Raw genomic sequence first — 21,476 nt, 5'->3', positions numbered from 1 at the left:
CTCATGGTCCCTTTCAACTCCATGATTCTAAGACAAGGTTGCAACACTAAAGGCAGGGTTCATATACAGTGCTGTCCCCTGGTTTCTTCTAACCATGGTTTCTTCAACAAAAACTACAAGTTGTCTCACAGATGAGCAAGCAACCCACAGCTTATTTCTTTGGTTTCACTTATTTTCTAACAGCTCTTGCCTTGCACCTTTGTAACTTGGCAAGTTGGCCAAACAAACCATGGTTACACCAGACTGCTGAGGTTCAGACATAGTGCCAAACCATACTTAAAAGCAAGCCAACAGAAAAAAGCATGGCTTCACATTGTGGTCTGTTGCTACGACAGTCTACCGGGCTGGGCGTTTGGATGTTCAAACGATCCATAGTGAGGCGAAGCAAGGATGCAGAATTTTATTCCACTTGCAGAATTACCATTTTCACGCTGCAGAGCGTACCGTTTGCCAAGGTCGCCCTTGGCTTGTCTGCCTTGCGTGGTGTTCACCATTCGGCTGACTGGCATGTGCTATCTCGTCTCTTCCAGGAGCGGGAAGATGAGTTGCGTGCCATGGCTAGGAAGATCCGGATGAAGTAATGTCTTTTGGGTTTCCTTGTCCCTCCCGGCATGGAGCAGTGGGGGAGCGTGGGGGGAGGGGAGAGGGAGTGGCTTGGTTGCCTGCCTGCTAAATCGGCAGCATTTTTTCTTGGCAGGGAGCGCGAGCGCCGGGAGAAGGAACGAGAGGAGTGGGAGCGGCAGTACAGCCGCAGAGTCGGTCTCCTTCCCCACGTTACAGTGAGTGACCTGGGGCTGGTGGGAGGAAGAGCGCAGTGGCAATGGGGATGTTGTGAAGCACTGGAGAAAAGATCATTATTTTGGGGGTCCGACTTTGACAGTGAGGTCCCTACAGAGATAAAAGAACTTCACCCAGACAAGTAGAGAGGTCCTGGCCAAAACATTCATGCCTCTTGAGTACAGTGGTACCTTGGTTCTCAAACGCCTTGGCACTCAAACAACTCGGAACCCAAACACTGCAGACCTGGAAGTAAGTGTTCTGGTTTGCAAATGTTTTTTAGAACCCGAACATGCTCCGTTTTGAGTGTTACGCTTCTGTTTTGAGTGTTATGCTAAGGTCTGTCTGTTTTTGCTATTTATTTTGCGTTTTTGCGGTTCTTTTTGTGTGTGTGACTATATAGAACCTAAGGGGATGCAGGTGGCGCTGTGGGTTAAACCACAGAGCCTAGGACTTGCTGATCAGAAGGTCGGCGGTTTGAATCCCCGCAATGGGGTGAGCTCCCATTGCTCGGTCCCAGCTCCTGCCAACCTAGCAGTTCGAAAGCACGTCAAAGTGCAAGTAGATAAATAGGTACCACTCCGGCAGGAAGGTAAACGGCATTTCCGTGCGCTGCTTTGGCTCGCTAGAAGCAGCTTAGTCATGCTAGCCACATGACCCAGAAGCTGTACGCCGGCTCCCTTGGCCAATAAAGCAAGATGAGCACCGCCCCCAGAGTCGGTCACCACTGGACCTGATGGTCAGGGGTCCCTTTACCTTTTTATATGGAACCCAGTTCAGCTACTGATTGATGGATTGTGTGACTGCAGTACATTGTTTGTCGCTTTCATTTTATGGATCAATGGTCTCGTTAGATAGTAAAATTCATGCTAAATTGCTGCTTTAGGGGGTTGTTTTTAAAAGTTTGGAATGGATTAATCCATTTTGCATTACTTTCTATGGGAAAGTGCACCATGGTTTTGGAACGGACTTCCAGAATGGATAAATTTAAGAACCAAGATACCACTGTACTTCACCGTTTGCAGACTGACTCTTACTTAAAAAGCACACACAAAACTGTCATAGAATTGTAGAGTTAGGGTCATCTAGTCCAACCCCCTGCAATGCAGGCATCTCAACTAAAGCATCCATGACAGATGGGCCGTCCAACCTCCGCTTTGACACTGGGGTGGTTGGTATGCGGTAACATTGGATTAGAACATGAATTCCACCCTCGTAAAGATTTAGTTGTGACCGTTAGCAAGAGAATTAAGTGGTCCCCCATAGCCGATTCATCCCCGACTCGCTTTTCTGCAGGCTTTGGGACCCTGAAAGAAGGCAGCAAATATTCCTGCCAAACGGTTTGCCAAACCTCTGTTTGCAGAGAGTTCCATAGAGCAGGGACTGTCCTACAACAAGAGGCTTTGTCCCTTGTAAAGGCTGACCGAATCTCAGGGGCACCAGAGGGTCTCCGTGATTTTTCTGCTTCTTAATGGCTTCTTAAAGGTTCACATCCTTTCCTTCCTCCACTGCCCTTGCTAAGAGATTAACAGGTTTAGCCTAAATGGGCAAATGCGGAGAGTTCCGGAAATGTAATTTGGAGGTTCTTGACTTTCCCGTTTGTCTTGCAGGTCGAGACTACAGCTCTTCAAGGAGGTAAATTTTGCTTTTGCTTATTGACTCTAGTGGCGAAAGGGAGATAGAAGCGGGCCCCTCACTGAGCTGATAAGACGGAGCAGAGGTGGAGAGATACAGGCGCCTTTCAGCACCAGCATTTCTTCCTCTGAGCTGCCTGAAACATTTAATAGTTTGAACATGAGGCCAGTCTGATCCCTCTCAGGCTGCAGATGTTCTCCAGCCACTTTAACAGTTTGCAAAGGGTCCTTTGGCACCTTCAAGTCTTCTTAGATTTGCTAAGGCATGAGCAATATGCTTCATATGTTCATGGGCACAAGCCTACTTTGTTCGGTGCAGGAAATGAAATCTCAAGTTGGCAGGGTGTGTGTGTGTATACAGTCATACCTCGGGTCAAGTATGCTTCGAGTTGAGCGCGTTCGAGTTGCGCTCCTTGGCAACCTGGAAGTAACGCAGCTCAAAATGACGTCACGCGCATGCGCAGAAGCGGCGAAAAGTGACACACGCAGACGTGCCGTCGCTAGTTACGTTTAGCTCTAGATGCGAACGGGGCTCCGGAACGGATCCCGTTCATATCTAGAGGTACCACTGTATATTATTTATTTATTATTGTTTATTGAATTTATATACCGCCCCATACCAGGAAGTCTCAGGGTGGCCCACAGAACTATATATGTATAGTTGTGCTTGCTTGCGTTTGCACACACATACACACCCACGTGTGTGAATAATTTCAAAGGAGAAAAATGCAAGGCAGGAGCTGAATGGCAGCGAGATGCAAAAAGTAAAGAGTTTGTGGTCATTCGGTCCGAGCTTTCAGATGCATGCTCTGTATTGTCCTTAGCTGTTTCTCCTCCTCTTCCTCCCAAAGGAGCCTGGGGTAGTAAACAACAAAACAGCAAAAACAATGCAAAGGATTTTTTTTTTTAAAAAAGGCAGAATATTTTCCCAGCTAAATAATTTTCAGAGTTGCCAAGAATAATATATTTCAGCCAACAAGCGTCTGGGTGAACAGCAATGTTTATAAATTCTGCCTAAATATTAATAACGAGGGAAACGGTAGGCATGAGAAGCCTCTGCAAGTGGCGATAACTTGCAGAGGTGATAAAGATAAAGATAAAGATAAAGATAAAGAGGTGATAACTTATTTCAGCATTGCTGGGATGATTGTGTCCACATCTGTCAGGGGACAGGAAGCCATTATCTTTATTAAGACCCAAGTGACTAGTTCTGAACTTAGGAGTTGTCATTAAGTGCCCTTGAAGTCTCTTTGGACAAGTAACATGGTTAAGTACATGGATAATGGGATGTGCTTTGCCCTGCTTCCAAGCAGCTTGCTGCATTGCAGTATTAGGCCTTCTGATTTTTTTACTTCCACAAAAACCCAATAAAATGCAGCTGACACAGAGGAAGACTTTCCCAAGGCCAGCCACTGTGGGCTTTGTGGCTCGGCAATTAAAAGTGTGCAACCACTTCCCCATATCAAGTTCAATGTTCTTATCTGCTACGTTGTGTTGGCTCTGGCTAGTGCTTGCTTAACAGAGGGATCATCTACCACCGATGGGAGTTGTGACTTTGTGGGACTCTTACTACCGTATTTTTCGCTCCATAAGACGCACTTTTTCCCTCCTACAAAGGGGAAATGTGTGTGCGTCTTATGGAGCGAATGTAGGAGGCTCTGCTCAGCGCTCCCTTTAAAGAGCCGAGTGGAGCGTGTGTGCGGCTATTGGGGGCTTTTCCTGGAGGAGGGAGAAGGGCAGCCTGTCAGTCCCTTCTCCCTCCTTGGGGAAAAGCCCCCCAAGAGCTGCACACACGCTCCGCGTGGCTCTTTAAAGGGAGCACGGCTCTTGGGGGCTTTTCCGGGAGGTGGGGGAAGGGACTGAAGGGCTGCCCTGCTGGCTTTGGCGGGAGGTGGGGGAAGGGACAGAGGGCAGCCACTCAGTCCCTTCCTCCATCTCCCGGAAAAGCCCCGAAGAGCCGTGCTCCCTTTGAAGAGCCGTGCAGAGCGTGTGTGCGGCTCTTGGGGGCTTTTCCCGGAGGAGGGAGAAGGGCAGCCTGTTAGTGACAGACGGCCCTTCTCCCTCCTTGGGGAAAAGCCTGCAAGCGCCGTACACACGCTCCACGCAGCTCGTGAAAGGGAGCGCTGAGCAGAGCCTGGGATGCATAGATTCTGCTCAGCGCTCCCTTTAAATATTTTTTTTCTTGCATTCCCCCTCTAAAAACTAGGTGCGTCTTATGGTCATGTGCATCTTATGGAGTGAAAAATACGGTATATAGGTTTCTCTTTAAGTTCTCATGTGACCTGTTCTTCTGCCTCCTACAGGCATTCGCGGTCCCGATCTCGGAGCCCTCATTACCGCCACTAGAAGCTGTTCCTGGTTCAGTTCCACGCTGCCCGCCTCCCGCCCAGCTGGTTCACCAGGCCTCATGTAATCCTGTAATAACGCTGTACATTGCTGGTTTTTGTTTCTATGCTGTCTAAATAAATACATAAATAAAAACCAGAAGCGGTCATCTCTTGACGAGCGCCTTCAGCTGCACAGAACCGTCTTGCTCCCTTTCAGAAAGACTCTTATAGGAGCTTCTAAGGATGTGCGTTTCCTTTCATCCCAAAGCTGTGTGTGATAAGCCCTGTGGAGATCATGCGCAGCAAGGAGGGTGGGTGAGAAGTCCAGGGGCTTCCGCTTGCGTCCAGAGCCAGCCTGGGAATAAGCCTCTCAGCTCAAAAGTTGTGAAGCAAAATGCACAGGCACAAATCAAAGCATCTACTATGTGATAATCAAGCCTGCTCCTACTTTTGGGGGTTTTTCCCCCACCAATGATTAGTCAGGACTAGGACTGGGTGAGACATGGTTTTCAACACTGTGATATAGTGATATATCATGGTGTCTGAAAGAAGGATGGAGCTGTGTCAAGGCACTGGCTGGCTTCACGGTTTTTCCTGCATTGCGATTTTTGCTGGCGACTGCTCTTGCCATTCACTGCCCCCTGAGGGGAGAGCCGAACTGGTAGTTAAGAGGCTGCAATAATCTAGAGAGGCATTGTGATTTTGGCAGAGCGCACACACACAATCATGATTTGAGATACGTTGGCAGGTCAAAAATTATGAAACTGGTATCACAAAATTGACTTCACACCAGTTTTGGATGCTTTATCGCCCAGCCCTAGTCAGGGTGCAAGAGTGAAATATAGTCACATAAGTCCAAGGGCAGGCACAAATGACCCAGGGGGTCCCTTCTCTGGACGCAACAGCCTTGCTGGATCGAATCAAAAGCCTATCTGTTCTCTGTGTGTGCAACTCGGTCTGAATCAAAGCACTGTGGCTGGGACCAGGAGGCTTGGGAGTCCTCGGCGGTCAGTAGGCTAACTGGATATTTCATGATGGTTTATGATAAACTCAAAAGGATAAACACAAAAAAGTCAGGCCTGTGTGTGAGCCTGAACTGAGCTGCAATGCATTTTTTTAAAAATAAGGGCCCCTTAATTCACTTTCATCTGAGCCGAAGCAGCCGAGAATTTCCACTGCACTGCTAGGTAAAGGTAAAGGGACCCCTGACCATTAGGGCCAGTCGTGGCCGACTCTGGGGTTTCGGCGCTCATCTCGCTTTATTGGCCGAGGGAGCCGGCGTACAGCTTCCGGGTCATGTGGCCAGCATGACTAAGCCGCTTCTGGCAAACCAGAGCAGCACACAGAAACGCCGTTTACCTTCCTGCTGGAGCGGTACCTATTTATCTACTTGCACTTTGACGTGCTTTCGAACTGCTAGGTTGGCAGGAGCAGGGACCAGGCAACGGGATCTCACCCCGTTGAGGGGATTCGAACCGCCGACCTTCTGATCGGCAAGTCCTAGGCTCTGTGGTTTAACCCACAGCGCCACCCGCGTCCCTACTGCACCGCTAGTTTCAGGTAAATGCCAAAGAACATGGGAGACCCAGCACCAAGTGTCTGCAGCCAAGTGCCATCCCTCCAGAGATGAGGGAGGCAAGGTCTTAAGCCCTGCCATTTGTTTAGAAGCAGCTGCTGAATCAGCATTTGCTGTATTGCAATGCTTTATTGCATGAGAGAATAACTCCCTCTACAGTGTTGATGCTGCGTCATTGCTAGTGTAGTTAAAATGGGGCTGCCCACAAGAAGGAGGGATTAGCAGGCTTAGGGGGAGACCCCCGAAACAGCAAAAATGGGAGCTTGTAATGTTGGCAATACTGGGGAAACAAAACAGGAAAGCGGTGGGGTGCAGCACTTCATACTGTGACATTTTGTTACAGCTCCTACTTGCAACACAGACCCAGAACCTGGGAGGCAGTGCGTGCAGAGCAGTGAATCGTGCAGAGATGTAGCAGGCAGCCTCCTCTGCGGTTCAAACTCATTCCTTAATTTGTCATAGCCCGCTGGACACTTCTGCTAGGAATAAACAGCTCTCTGCAACTCACAAAGGACTGAACACTCGTTTATAAAAGGTGCTTTAATGGTAAAAAGGCAAGAGCTGTCAAAGCTCAAAGGAGTATGCGATGATGTCCGAACATCGGAGCAGCGCTTCTCTCTGTATCCCCAGTGGAGTCTGAAGCTCGGAGACCTGGAAGTTCAGGATGTCAATGTCGGACGCTCCAAACAAAGCTGTGACCTTGACCCTCTCGTACATGGTGAATCTGACGGGCCGCCCAGCCATGGCTGAGAGGCTGCGCAAGTAGCGTTCTCGAAGCGTCACACGACTTTGCTGCTCCTGCTCTAGGTCTGCTGTGCTCCCAGAGGAGAGGCTGGCAGGACCAAGGGCCTGGAAACGGGGGGAGTTGGGATCGAAGCCGCGGCTTGACCCGTCGGGTCCGTGGGGCAGGCGGATGACCGCAACTGGCACCTTCATCGTGTACCCCTGCTGGCAAAGAGGAGAAATATGTTAAATGGGGCCTTGTTTGTGTCAGCAGCAGCAGGTACTCTTAAGGAATAATTCAGGAGGTAGGTGCTCCTATGGCTTAGGATACATTCTGCCCTCCCATTCGCCTTGCTGAGCAGACCAAGTTACCTCTGTGTTTAAGCTGTTTGAAATAGACTGCAGGATTTTTTGCTCTTGTTGCTGTGTTCCATAATCACGAGAGGTATGAGCCCATTTTAATGTTTAAAGAAAAGCTTACCTCGGGTTACATGCGCTTCAGGTTACAGAATCTGCTAACCCAGAAATAGTACCTCGAGTTAAGAACTTGGTTTCAGGATGAGCACAGAAATTGTGCTCTGGCGGCGCAGCGGCAGCGGGAGGCCCCATTAGCTAAAGTGGTGCTTCAGGTTAAGAACAGTTTCAGGTTAAGGACGGACCTCCGGAACGAATTAAGTTCTTAACCAGAGGTACCACTGTATGTTCAAGGAACCTTATGATTCTGTGCTGGGAGAGAGAAAAAACCCCCAGACTTACAAAGATTTCTAGGTCCCGTGGCCTTAATGTTTGGATTTCTCACGCCTGATCGAGATGGCCACAAATTTCACATCCTGTCTTCAACTGGTGGGTTGCAACAGGGTTAAATGTCGGTCATGGGGGGTGAGAAGGCTGAAGACAACCAGCTCTAGGTAAGCAATGTACTTTTTGTTCCAGGTGGGTGGTAGGTTGGGGGGTTGGGAACCTCGGAGCAAAAGCAGCCTTCCAGCCCCTGCGTCTCCCTCCAGGCTACTCTCTTCTGTCAACCTTGCCCCTAAAGTGCGCTTGCCTGCCTGGACTGTGTCCTGCAATGGCGATGAAGCCTCTTGCTAGAAAACCTCTGACCTTCGCACAGCTGGAATGTAGCACAAAAGCAAAAGTCCCACCCATTGCTCTGCCCAGGTCTGTTTCTGGCCCTGCCCGCCACTGGTATGCAGCATGGCTGTTCATTACCCATAAGAGAATGAAAAATTATTCCCACCCTGTGCTGTAGATTTAGGGGAGAGGTGAGCCACTGACTTGGAATTTTGGGTCACTTCTGCCCTGTGCCAAGGGCAGAACTCTTGCCAGCTGGGAACTCTTTGCCATGGCTGCTGGTCTTCAGGCAGCAGAGGGTTAAGCACAGGCTTATGGGGGCCTGTAAACAGGAAGTGCTGCTGCAGGAGGACAGCCTGTTTTCCCCTCTGGACGGTGGCGGCACCAACTTGACGCTCCCTCACTGTGCCAACATCCTCTGTGGCGGGCGGCCAAGCCCAGGGTCAGCGGCGAAGAGGATGTTTTGCACAGCGAGCTGGAGAAACAGCCGCCGGCAGCCAAGGACAACTCTGGTGCAAGGAGGAGAGCGAGAGGGCTTGGCCTGGGCCAGAAATGGATGCTGCTGAATCCAGAAGCTTAGACTTTTAGCCAAACCCTAGGTAGCTCTAGTTACCTAAAATGAATTTACTGCTTCCTCTCCACAGCATCCCTGGTGGACAGTAGCTTGAAGAAGAGGAGGTTAACCCCTGGGCTGATTCGGAATTCCCAAAGTTCCTTGCAATGGGAAAACCCGTGACAGTTGACCTCTGTTGGTGGAGACATGCCCCCAGAGGAGGACTGATTCCAAAAAGGCAGGGCAGTACGCACTAGCGTTGGGAGAAAACTGCATGATTCACAGTCCTCTAGGCTCAAAGGATCCAGCCACAGAGCAGCCCTTCTGCTGTCTCTCTGCCCAATTTGTCATGCGCGTCTTGCCTCCGTCCAGTCGGTTGCCACTGGGTGAGGTTCTGCCATGGGTGTGATTGCAAGAGGGCTGCCTGTCCTCAGATGAGGCTACCTGCTGCATCTCTGCCTCTGGGTCCCAGGACTAGAAGAGGATTGAAGTGGGAGGAGTAGAAGCAGGCTACACACATACACACAGGCGGTCTGCACCTGCCAGTGCAAAACTCGGGTAGGGAATATACATAAACTGGGGGCGAGGGCTCTCTGTTGCAGCAACTGCCTCATCAGCTGCAAACCTGACGTAGCTGAGGGAGGTAGCATGGGTGGACATGCCTTTCCCCAACTTGTAAGTGTACTTTTGACAATAAAGAGTTAACTCCTCCTTCTGGACATTCCTTGCCTGACAGTGCTGTGACACACTCCATCGTCTTCCAAAGTCATTCAAGTGGGTAGGCCAGGACATGTACATACAGGTTCAGCATGCTCTCTGAACCAACTGGGGGGAGACAAAAAGCTCCCGATTTTTCAATTCTGGAGCGCCAGAGGAAACCTTCCCGTGGTTCAAATGGAAGCTCCCGCAGAATTTTCCTGGTGTCAGTGGTGGACTCAAAGCACAAGTTGCTGCTCGGGAATGATGGTGGCTTGCTTAGTGGTCAGGATCCCCTGCATGAGCATGAAGAAAAGGCATCCTAGAATTGAAAGAGACCCCAAGGGTCATCTAGTCCAACCCCCTGCAATGCAGGGATCTCAACTAAAGCAGCCATTATACTGCACACCTCCAGCTTAACGGTAAAGGTACCCCTGCCCGTACGGGCCAGTCTTGACAGACTCTAGGGTTGTGCGCTCATCTCACTCTAGAGGCCGGGAGCCAGCGCTGTCCGCAGACACTTCTGGGTCACGTGGCCAGTGTGACGAAGCTGCTCTGGCGAACCGGCACCAGAGCAGCACACGGAAACGCCATTTACCTTCCCGCTATAAAGCGGTACCTATTTATCTACTTGCACTTAAGGGTGCTTTCGAACTGCTAGGTGGGCAGGAGCTGGGACCGAACGACGGGAGCTCACCCCGCCGCAGGGATTCGAACCGCCGACCATGCGATCGGCAAGTCCTAGGCGCTGAGGTTTCACCCACAGCGCCACCCGCATCCCACACCTCCAGCTTAAGGAACTGCAATTCTGCCTTGGGAAAGGACAACTGAACTGCTGCGCATTCAATCTGGCTTAATGTGCGCCTGCAGCCAAGCGTAGGCTTCTGGGAGAGAATGCCGCGAGCTCCAGCCTTGCTGGAGATTACCTCTCCCCAACCCCTCACCCAGGTCCCCAACGAGGCCACATTTCTGCACCGTGTGTTTGTTCCAAGAGTCTTCCTTGGGCGATGACCGCAGCACTTCCTCCTCAGGCCCTGTTGACGCGCTCTTTCCACAGACAGCTCGTTCCCGGCGCGTGCTGTCTGGTGGCAGAGGAAGCGCCGGCCCCTGAAAGCCCTCTCCCCCTCTGGCCTGATAAGGACCTGGCCCAGATCTCCTGCACTCCCGGGCAGCACGCCAGGAAGAACGGGGCCTGGGGAGGGGGCGGGTTGGCTGTTTTTCTGGCGAGGCTCGTGCCTTTGGGACGGCACCAGCTTCTGTTTGAACGCGACCTGAGAATAATCGCACGTAGAATCATAGAATCAGAGTTGGAATAGACCACAAGGGCCATCGAGTCCAACCCCCTGCCAAGCAGGAAACACCATCAGAGCACTCCTGACATATGGTTGTCAAGCCTCTGCTTAAAGACCTCCAAAGAAGGAGACTCCACCACACTCCTTGGCAGCAAATTCCACTGTCGAACAGCTCTTACTGTAAGGAAGTTCTTCCTAATGTTTAGGTGGAATCTTCTTTCTTGTAGTTTGGATCCATTGCTCCGTGTCCGCTTCTCTGGAGCAGCAGAAAACAACCTTTCTCCCTCCTCTATATGACATCCTTTTATATATTTGAACATGGCTATCATATCACCCCTTAACCTCCTCTTCTCCAGGCTAAACATGCCCAGCTCCCTTAGCCGTTCCTCAGAAGGCATCGTTTCCAGGCCTTTGGCCATTTTGGTTGCCCTCCTCTGGACACGTTCCAGTTTGTCAGTGTCCTTCTTGAACTGTGGTGCCCAGAACTGGACACAGTACTCCAGGTGAGGTCTGACCAGAGCAGAATACAGTGGCACTATTACTTCCCTTGATCTAGATGCTATACTCCTATTGATGCAGCCCAGAATTGCATTGGCTTTTTTAGCTGCCGCGTCACACTGTTGGCTCATGTCAAGTTTGTGGTCAACCAAGACTCCTAGATCCTTTTCACATGTACTGCTCTCAAGCCAGGTGTCACCCATCTTGTATTTGTGCCTCTCATTTTTTTTGCCCAGTGTTACTCTGAAGAAGAAGGGGTGGGGGCAGTCAAAGCTGCAATGTAAAAGCCTGCATTGACTTTGCAGGCTTGTAAATTGGACTGCCAGCACAAACGCTGTGAAAACTAGCCCCATGCCAAGCGAAGCCCCATGTCCCTGTTTTTCAGTGTGCCTTAGTAGCAGGTTGATAAACGTTAGCTCCAGGTGGTAAGCAGCCCAAATTTCAGACTGGAAGGGTCAGCCTTCAAACAGCGTCAAGTCACCGATTTTGGCTCATGGTAGCAGCACCTTCTGGGTCTTTTTGAAGGCCTTGCTGCCAACAGGGCAGTGGGGAGATGAAGAGTCGGCCAAATTTGGCTACCTCGTGTCCTTGGCCCAGCTGTTAACTGGTGAAGCAGATGTCCCATAATTTTCTGGGGTGGAGATGCAAGTTGCCTCCTGTTCCCCACCTGGGATCAGAGCTGGCATAGCTCTCTCGCCTTCCTGGCAGGGCCGAAGTGAGTGGCGAGTCCAGAAAATGGGCCACCGTGCTGTGCTGGAGAGAGCGAAGAGGCGACAACTCACAACAAACTTGTTTGTTCTGGCTCGGCCTCCTGGCCTGGTTGACATCACATCCTGAAGGCAGCGAGGACGGCACCTCCACAGGCAGGGTGGGCAGAGCTGCAGCACTCTGGAGAAGAGCTGGGAGGCTGGCTGGCCTCTGGCTCACTTGTTGAGCGAGGGAAGGACGACGGAGGTTGCTGGGGAGAAGCGGGGTGGCCATGGGGCAGTGCGGGCTGTTCCCTGGCTTGGGCGACCTGAGAGAAGCAGCAGCAGCAAGGTTGGGAGAGACCTAACGGCAAGGAAAAGCTGCTGGATTTGCAGGAAGGGGGAAAATGGATGCTTGCCAACAGCCTCAGCCTTTGCAAGTAAGTACTTCTGAGCGGGGTGAACGGGGGACGGGACATCCACACCGTCAACAACACTTCAGAAAAGCAACACTACCCTCCTTGTGGACGTGCTTAGAGGGCTCTTATGGGCAGTGCCCTGGATGGGCCCTTGCTTGCTCTGCTAATTTTACATGTATTAACCGGGGCTTGGTGAAGAGGGTGTCTCAAGCTAGCATCCTGCAGCAAGATGCCCTCGTGAGAAGCTCCACCCACTTGCCAGTCTGCCTGCCCACCTCTGGCAGAAACCCCACCCAACTAGTGCATGGTGCCACGTTGAGGGCAAGGCTACGGCCACCGTTCCAGAATCTTCCCACATTCATCTGCACAACACCTCAAAGGGCTTGTGCAATCTCCGGGGTACAGCTGACTTGAGTGCTTATGGTCAAGGCTAGTTGCAAATGTCGGCCTATAGCAAATTGTGCCCATTTCATGGGTGCTATATGGCAAGCTCTCTGTGCCTCAGTTTCTCTCCTTCATTGATGGGTTCTCCTCCACTGGAGGTTTTAAAACAGAGATGGGGTGGCCATCTGCCAGGGGTTCTTTAGCTGAGATTCCTACATTGCAGGGGGTTGGACTAGATGACCCTCGCGGGCCCTTCCAACTCTACAACTCTACGGATGACAGAGGATGACTTCCTCTGTGGTAAGCTATGGGGAGGGTGAGTGAGGCATCAGGTATGAGTGCCCACCCCAAGCCTAGGCAAACGGAAGATCAAGGAAGAGCAGGGATGTCAAAACATTAACAAAGGCCAGGACTTTCTCTTATCTACCGCAGAATTCTTTCAAAGGCAAAATACGTGGTCTTGAAACAAAAACAAAAAACACAGCACACATCACTCTCAATAATCTAACTCGCTTGCTCCAAGAAGCCCCTCTGCCTTCTCGCAACACATTTTGTTTGGCACTGAAACCCTTTTGCAAAGCAAAATGTGCACTTGATAGGGATCTGAACGCCCCAGGGTTTTGCTCTGTTCAAAAGTCTCAGCAGAGGCATCTTTCTTCAGGCTTATTTCGTACTCACTAAGACCTCTGCTAGCAACTTGTCTGCAGCATCCTACGGACACACTCTGGGAGAAATTTAACACGCATACACTCTCTGAGGTTATATCCTAATCCCACAGAATTACTGTATTTTTCGCCCTATAGGACGCACTTTCCCCCCTCCAAAAATGAAGAGGAAATGTGTGTGCATCCTATGGGGTGAATGCAGGCTTTCGCTGAAGCCTGGAGAGCGAGAGGGGTCGGTGCGCACCGACCCCTCTTGCTCTCCAGGCTTCAGGAAGCTGTCTGCAAGCCTTGGGAGCAACTTCTGCAAGCCCGACTTCACGCTGGGCTCCCACGGCTTGCGGAGAGCTGCCTGCATCCCTGCGGATAGCAGCCTGTTCTGGGGGCTGGGGTCAGAGGAAGCTCGGGCTTCCCCTGCCCCAGCCCCACGCCTGGGGGGGGGGGGGAAATAATTTTTTTCTTTATCCCCCCCCAAAAAAAACTAGGTGCGCCCTATGGGCCAGTGCGCCCTATGGGGTGAAAAATACAGTAACTGAACTGCATCAAATTATACTGATGCGCAGCATGGGGTAATTCTCCCCACTACCAGCAGGGGGCACGAAGCTAAAAAGGCAACCCAGCTTTTTACTGACTCCCTTTAACTATAGTTTAATCTACACTATACGTATTCCAAGTCAAATGCATTCTTTGATTTTCTATTTCTTATTTGGGGGCGGGGGTGGCGGGGAGTGGAGAGGAAAAGGGAAAAAACAACCCAGGGAATCCAATTCTGTCTACAAGCCACATTCACCAACCATGTCTTTGTCTTCCCTCTGCCTCCCCCAGTTCCACAATGGTTTCTGGTAACTTGGCTGTTTTGGTGGTCCTGCTTATACCTCTTGAATTCTGGAGATCTGGAGGCCTCCTAGTGGCCTCTCCAGGAACTGCTGGCGAGCATGACTCCTCAAAGCAGGTCCCCATCCAAGCCCTCCAGACCATCCTGCTGAGACGCCTGGGCTTGCAACGGCGCCCGGAGCCAAGGGCGGGGCTTGTGGTCCCCCAATATCTTCTGGATCTGTACCAGTTCTGCTTAGGGAAGGCTCCCTCCTCCCTCAAAGAGGCAGAGCTTCCCTTCCTGGAGGAACAAGCCGGGAGAGCCAACACCATCCGCACCTTCCACCATGTTGGTGAGCTTGCAATTGCCACGTCCGCCTTCAAATTCCACATCTGGGCTGTTGGGGTGGCTGGGGCCTTGAAAAATTGGTTGGGGTAGCAGCAGAGGGGAGAAAAGCAGGGACATTTAGCCCAGGCCCTCCAGGAGTTGCTAGACTACACCTCCCACCATCTCCCTGAACATTGGCCATGCCAGCTGCAGGGGCTGATGGGAGCTGGAGTCCAACTAGAGGCAGCCACAGGCTCTCCATCCTCGAAGTGATTGCACAAAACCGGGAGCCAGGGACAGGGATGAAGGAGAGGTGGAAAGCTGTAGATAAGCGTCCGCACTGCGTAAGGGGAAACAGAGGTAGATCAGCAGGCAGGAACCTTGCTTTGCATGCAGAAGGTCCCAAGTTCAATCCTTGACGCCCCCAGTTAAAAGGAAAGACCCTCTGTTTGCCCCGGTCCTTAGAGCGCAACTGCCAGCTACAGCTGACAATAAGAGACTGACAAATAGCCTGACCTGGTAGAAGGCTCAGTTGGGAGAGCGCAAGACTCTTAATCTCAGGGTTGTGGGTTCAAGCCTCACATTGAAAGATTCCTGCATTGCAGAGGGTTGCACTGACTAGATGACCCTTGTGGTCCCTTCCAACTCTACAGTTCCGATTTTGACTCTGAGGATCAAACACGCTTCATCGAGGAGGAAGGAAAGCAAAGCTCCCTAATGCCAAGATATTTCAAGAATATGCTCTGCTTACTTAAGGAATATCTCTTCTTTTTTCTTCTTGCGGTTTGGGAGGTGTATGATTTGCCTTGGGTTACAGTGCCACCTGCAGAGCAAGCAAGGCAACAGAGCCACACACAGGGTAGGAGGCGCTTGCACTGTCAGCAGAGCCAGGAACTCTGCACCACTTCAGGCAAGGACAGAAAGGGATGCCAAGATACGGTTCTGATTCTTTAAAAAACCCCAAAACAGTCTTAAGAAAAAAGTGCAGCACACTGCATAGCCACAAATAAGTATTTTCTTTTATTTTAAAAAGTTAGGACAATAACTTTAAGACAATTTACAGGGAACAGCTGTTTGCAGGGGGCAAAACACAGAGCGGGCTAGATGGACACGGTTGGATGCAAGAAGGCAATTCCTGCAGTCCTGGCATGGACAACCTTTGTGAATGTTGCTGAACTACAACTCCCACCAGACCCAGCAAGCATGGCCCGTGGCCAGGGGTGATGGGAGCTGTAGTTCAGCAACATCTGCAAGGCCAAAGGTTCCCCACACCAGCCCCAAACACTCAATCCTCCTTCCCTTTCCGGCTTCTGTTTCACATCTAGAGGACCTGGAAAACACCCCTGAAGCTGTAGATGGTTCGCTCTACTTCCTGTTCAACCTGACCTTGCTGCCTGTGGAAGAGGAGCTGACCGCCCTGGAGCTGCGCCTGTACCACTCTCAGAAGGAAAGCAGGGGTTTCCACATCAACATATACCACGCAATGGGCCCCCTACCCGTTTCCGGAAACAAGAGCAGTCTCCTCCTGGCTCGCAGATTCTTGGCTCCCAAGCAGCCCAGGTGGGAGAGCTTTGACGTGACCGCTGCTTTCCAGAGGGCCGAGGGCCAGAGGCCCCACCTTGGGTTTCTCGTTGAGGTGGAGCACCCCAATGGCAGCCACGAGCTTCCTCAGCACCAGGCTCCGCTTCGCGCAAGGCGGTCTCCCGGAGAGGAGGAGGCCCAGTGGGCTCTAGAAAGGCCTCTGCTGGTCACCTACAGTCACGACCGGAGGGGGCAGCCTTTGACTCGTGGGAAGAGACAAAGCAGGAGCCAGCCGGGTGGGCTAACCCAGAAAGGAGGCCGAAGAGCCCCCAAGGGGCCAGCCTCCCGCAGCAAACGCAAAGGCCTGAAGCCCAAGGCCAAAGCCAGCACAAGGTGCCGGAGGCAGCGCCTGTTTGTAGACTTCAAGGAGGTTGGCTGGAACGACTGGATAGTTGCCCCCAGCGGCTACCACGCTTTCTACTGCTCCGGGGAGTGCCGGTTCCCGCTGGCCGACCACATGAACTCCTCCAGCCACGCTGTGGTGCAGACCATGCTGAGCTCGGTGAACTCCAGGGTGCCCAAGGCCTGCTGCGTCCCGACGGACCTCAGCCCCATCGCTATGCTCTACCTGGACCAACACGACATGGTGGTCCTGAAGACGTACCAGGACATGGTGGTGGAGGGCTGTGGGTGCCGGTAGAAACCACACAGCAGGGATAAGCCTCCTCTCAGGTAACCCAAGCAGAGGGCTTGGAACCGTCACGAGTATTTCTTCAGGCAACATGGAATTAATGTGTGGAACTTCCTACCACAAGAGGTGGGGACAGCCAGAAGATTAGGTGGCTCAGCTATGAGATACATGGGACATCTGGGCACAGAGGCAGCATATGACTTTACACCAAGCACCAGGGGCAAACAGGCAAAGGCTATCACCAGCCTGCTGTACGAGACAGATGTACCTTGCCTCTGATTCAACAAGGCAGAATTCTCATATTCTTATCACGCCTCATCAACTTCTCTATACGGATGAATAGCTGCTGCTGTTGTTGTTTTAAACTGTGATGAGCTTTAGTTGAACAATAAATGAGAAAGCTACCAAGCCCGTCACAGTGAGCATCCTTTTAAGCCAAGGTGCAAACTGTGTGACGGTGTGGTTGCCACTAAAGGCGAATTCACATGACCAAAGAGAATCAGCACCAGATGTTCCTGAAAAGATGATTTGGGAGAGCTGGCTGACTTTTCACACATTGTTTATGGGGAACCTGTGGCTCTTCAAACTTGCTGGACAACCAGCTCTCATGGACCCCAGGCTGCACAGCCAATGGCCCTACACTTGAAGGACCACAGGCTTCCCTCACTCTTGCTCTAAAATAGAAGCTCTCCATCAGAGTGTTTATGCAGTAGAGGAGAGCAGTGGTTGTCAATTCTGCTGGAACTGATATTTTGGGTGAAAAATGGCAGATGTGTGCTCCCAGCAGCTGTTGTTTGAAACATGTAGCCCTCCCTAACACTTTACAGCAGGGATGTGGATTTCAGTCCAATCTCCATCAGCTCCAGCCATCACTGCCACTAGTCAGGAATGACAGAAGGTGTGCTCCAGCAGCACCTGAAAGGCTGAGGGTTCTCCACCCCTGCATTAAGAGTCTAATACCCCTGGGGGTTGTTTCTAAGCAGAGGGGCATCATAAACCTCACTGCACCAAATGTGTGGACAAAAAGGCAGCCAGAGACTGACACAAGAGAGCAGGTGGTCCATATCTTATTGGTGGGGAGTCAGCACTTTCTTCTGACCAGAGTGGATTTGATTTAAATCAAATCTATTTAAATCACTAGTCAGTAAGACTTGGTTTAAATCATTTTTTATTTTTTTACAGAAAGACTCATTCTTGGCGGTATAATCTTAATATTTACAACCAGATGGTTTCATTTTTTGGAATAATAAATTTTCAGAGTGCTTTTTACAGTTTTATCAAAAATTACTGACTTGCACAATTATTACACAAAGATCCCAAGACTTGTGGAGTATTCTGCTCACAAGGTTGCAGTTTCATTTTTACTGCTTCACACTTAGCTACTTATGCAGATCTATTCCATTCAAAACAAATCTATTCATTGAACCTCTTGGAACATTTGGTAAGGGGTTGATTCTGTGTATATAAATTTGCAAAGGAACAATGGGATTAAAGTTTTTTCCTCAACTCTGTATGTTTATTTTATAACATTTTTCTTGTGAAGAGAAGGCATGTTATCTCTGCAGACACAAATTCACCCTTTTGAGAACTGCAAAAACAAGCATCTGTGATAATATCTTCTCTTTAGAAAAGCTGCCCCAAATAATCTTACAGAAACCTCTGGAATATTGTGAACATTGTGAATGGATTAATGGAATTCATTTACCTAAAAATTTAAACATTGCATGTAAAGCCTCATGCTACATAATTAAAAACAAATCCTTATTTCCTGATGAATAGCATTTGGACTATAATGTAACTTAAATAGAAAACCATATTTAGAAAGATTTTTCCTCCAAAAGCAAAAATTTTTAAAATTCCAATTTAAATTTAAAAAAATCCAAATTAAATTTAAAAATCTGATTTATTTATTTTTTAAATAATTGATTTTATCCACCCTGCTTCTAACTACATACACCGAAAAAGCACCTTGCTAGTCATTGCTTCTAAGCCCCTACTTGGTGTCTCAAGGCAAGTCTCAAGTTCTGCTTCATAGCAAGGAAAGGGACAAAAAGCTCTGAGGTGTGTGGTGGTGACAAATGTAGCACTCAACAGGAATATGGTGCATTTTAGTGCATTGTTTTAAGTCAGCCTTCTCCAAACTGGCACACACCCACGCCCAATGTTGTTGGACTACAATGGGATGGTGAAAGTTGTAATCCAAAAAATCTGGAGGCCACTTGGCTGGGGAAAGTTTTTCAAAGGGCACAAGATTTCTACTTCTGTGTCCATTAAAAAATGTATACAATGGTGAAATAAACTGTACAGCTTTTGTTCAAGTTTTTCTTCTTTTAAAAAAGATGAAATATGGGTGTAGGAAAATGGGCTAAGATGCAACATTGAAGCTTTATGAAAGAGATGTCAGAGTTAATAGTGCACTCCAAAGTAAGTAATGTAGAGAGACAGAGACAGTATCATGTGAGTGGATTTCAGTTTACAGGTCTGAAATGGGCCGGACAGGATGCAAGGCTTAGCACAGCAAGAAAACACCTCTAAACACTTTTACCCCACCTTCCTGTCATCAAGACATCCAAGGAAGCTACGTACACTAAAGGGCGGACACTGAAAAACCACACTATCAAAAACACATCAGAGTGAGCAACTAAACCAAATGCAGAGCAGGGCAAGAGAAAAATAAATTAACCAGAGACCCAGGAAGACTTAGCGTGGGAAGAGCTCAATAATAGAAAAGTAACAGATGCTGTAATTAAAAATTAAAATGAAACCTGAACAACATGATTCTTATTATTAAACTTTAAAGAATACAGACATATATTAAAACTGAATCATGCCCTCTCTCTTATATAGCTTGAGGCTATTTTTAGTATTAAAAGGAACTCATTTTATTATGAAGGGTAACCAACATAATGGGCACAATGGGCCTTGATTAATGTGAGTTTCCTATTGCACCGTAGCGAATAACCACATACCTTGGGATGCATATGCATATATATATATATATATATATATATATATATATATGCATGATAGATGGCATAATCAATGCTTTTTTCTGGGGGGACACAGGGGTACACCTACGCCTAAACATTTTGTGAATCTTTGCACTTTTGTCCATTTACTGTATTTATTTTTTCCGATTTGAACTATTAAATGGTGATTTTCTTGAGTCAAAATGAGAGTACCCCTAAACATTATTTTTTTAAAGAAAAAAGCACTGGATATAATATATTTCTCCATCTCCTACATGGATTAGTTTATAATCTGGCCTTAGCCACCAGACTGGGAGTTATAGTCCAAAACAGGGGTTGGGAATTGCTAGTCTGTGGGCCAACTTTGGCTCAACCCAAGTTGCCATTTCCTCCGAACCGCCCCCACCTATCCCATACCTCACGACCTATGTGATGGCAGGGGTGTGGGCAGACAGAGATGCACCTGGATAATAATAATAATTTATAATTTATACCCTGCCCATCTGGCTGAGTTTCCCCAGCCACTCTGGAGGGCTCCCAATCGAGTGTTAAAAACAATCCAGCATTAACTATTAAAAACTTCCCTGAACAGGGCTGCCTTCAGATGTCTTCTAAATGTCAGGTAGTTGTTTATCTCTTTGACATCGGATGGGAGGGTGTTCCACTGGGCGGGCGCCACTACTGAGAAGGCCCTCTGCCTGGTTCCCTGTAACCTCACTTCTCGCAGTGAGGGAACCGCCAGAAGGCCCTTGGCGCTGGACCTCAGTGTCTGGGTAGAACGATAGGGGTGGAAGCGCTCCTTCAGGTACACTGGGCTGAGGCCATTTAGGGCTTTAAAGCTCAGCACCAACACTTTGAATTGTGCTCGGAAACGTACTGGGAGCCAATGCAGATCTCTCAGGACCGGTGTTATGTGGTCTCGGCGGCCACTCCCAGTCACCAGTCTAGCTGAAGCATTCTGGATTAGCTGCAGTTTCCGGGTCACCTTCAAAGGTAGCCCCACGTAGAGCGCATTGCAGTAGTCCAAGCGGGAGATAACCAGAGCATGCACCACTCTGGCGAGACAGTCTGCGGGCAGGTAGGGTCTCATCCTGCATACCAGATGGAGCTGATAAACAGCTGCCCTGGACACAGGTTTGACCTGTGCCTCCATGGAGAGCTGTGAGTCCAAAATGACCCCCAGGCTGCGCACCTGGTCCTTCAGGGGCACAGTTACCCCATTCAGGACCAGGGAGTCCCCCACACCTGCCCGCCTCCTGTCCCCCAAAAACAGTACTTCTGTCTTGTCAGGATTCAACCCCAATCTGTTAGCCGCCACCCATCCTCCAACCGACTCCAGGCACTCACACAGGACCTTCACCGCCTTCACTCAGTCCGCTCCATGACTGAGTTCCCCAGAAAGCAGCCTTGAGCTTCGCCTGGTCATGACGCAAGGCCCAAACGCTTCTTCCCACATCCTGTATTAAGCTAAAGACTCTTTGAAAACAGACGCTCCTCTCTCTGGCCATAAAGGTTGCCTCTCAGTTATGAAACAATTCAGTTAGCGTCGACTAACCTGCATAGGCCTTGGTTCGGTCCCGCTCAAGTCGTCATGGCAACCCCAAACCGTTCCGCTCAAAATTGCGGGCCTCAAAAGCACTCAGCACGTTGGTGGCCGGGACAGGAAGAAGCAGCCTCTTCACCCGGAAGTACATTATTATGAGCGGACGACAAGCCGCTCTTCCCTTATCTTTTTTTTTTTAAAAGGTCCCCTCTGGTAATAGGAGGACTGGGAACTCTATGACTCTGCCCTGTATGCCCCTAGGCGGCGGCGAGCGGCGTTGGCCCATGTGCCTGCACCCCGCCTCCCGCTCCTC

The 21,476-nt window shown here is 49.8% G+C and overlaps 2 protein-coding genes and 1 pseudogene across 7 annotated transcripts; 2 read left to right on the top strand and 1 right to left on the bottom strand.

Moving 5' to 3' along the window:
• Positions 1 to 6: 6 nt before the first annotated feature.
• LOC144328504 (uncharacterized) lies at positions 7 to 4,892 on the top strand (annotated as a pseudogene). The gene is made up of 4 exons (XR_013393771.1): positions 7 to 577; positions 698 to 779; positions 2,388 to 2,412; positions 4,715 to 4,892. The product of XR_013393771.1 is annotated as an uncharacterized LOC144328504 (transcript).
• A 1,947-nt stretch (positions 4,893 to 6,839) lies between these two features.
• On the bottom strand, positions 6,840 to 21,435 carry GEMIN7 (gem nuclear organelle associated protein 7). Of its 5 annotated transcripts, none has more exons than XM_028742201.2 (2): positions 21,176 to 21,435; positions 6,840 to 7,262 (listed from the first exon to the last, which is right to left on the bottom strand). In XM_028742201.2, the coding sequence occupies exons 1-2, from the start codon at positions 21,179 to 21,181 to the stop codon at positions 6,879 to 6,881; spliced, it is 390 nt and encodes a 129-aa protein (XP_028598034.2). In that variant the 5' UTR covers positions 21,182 to 21,435; the 3' UTR covers positions 6,840 to 6,878. The 5 variants fall into 5 exon arrangements, with proteins under 5 accessions (XP_028598034.2, XP_028598035.2, XP_077788385.1 ...); XM_028742202.2 differs by having other exon boundaries at positions 6,840 to 7,259; positions 21,176 to 21,412; XM_077932259.1 differs by lacking the exon at positions 21,176 to 21,435 and adding an exon at positions 10,333 to 10,522 and having other exon boundaries at positions 6,840 to 7,259.
• On the top strand, positions 12,013 to 18,963 carry LOC114603316 (bone morphogenetic protein 4-like). The gene is made up of 3 exons (XM_028742200.2): positions 12,013 to 12,273; positions 14,124 to 14,464; positions 15,765 to 18,963. The coding sequence occupies exons 1-3, from the start codon at positions 12,245 to 12,247 to the stop codon at positions 16,658 to 16,660; spliced, it is 1,266 nt and encodes a 421-aa protein (XP_028598033.2). The 5' UTR covers positions 12,013 to 12,244; the 3' UTR covers positions 16,661 to 18,963.
• Positions 21,436 to 21,476: the final 41 nt, after the last annotated feature.

The sequence above is a fragment of the Podarcis muralis genome, chromosome 7 (assembly GCF_964188315.1).
Source record: "Podarcis muralis chromosome 7, rPodMur119.hap1.1, whole genome shotgun sequence".
Lineage (NCBI taxonomy): Eukaryota > Metazoa > Chordata > Lepidosauria > Squamata > Lacertidae > Podarcis > Podarcis muralis.
Note: the sequence above shows the minus strand (reverse complement) of the source record. Positions and strands in the feature narration are given on the sequence as shown.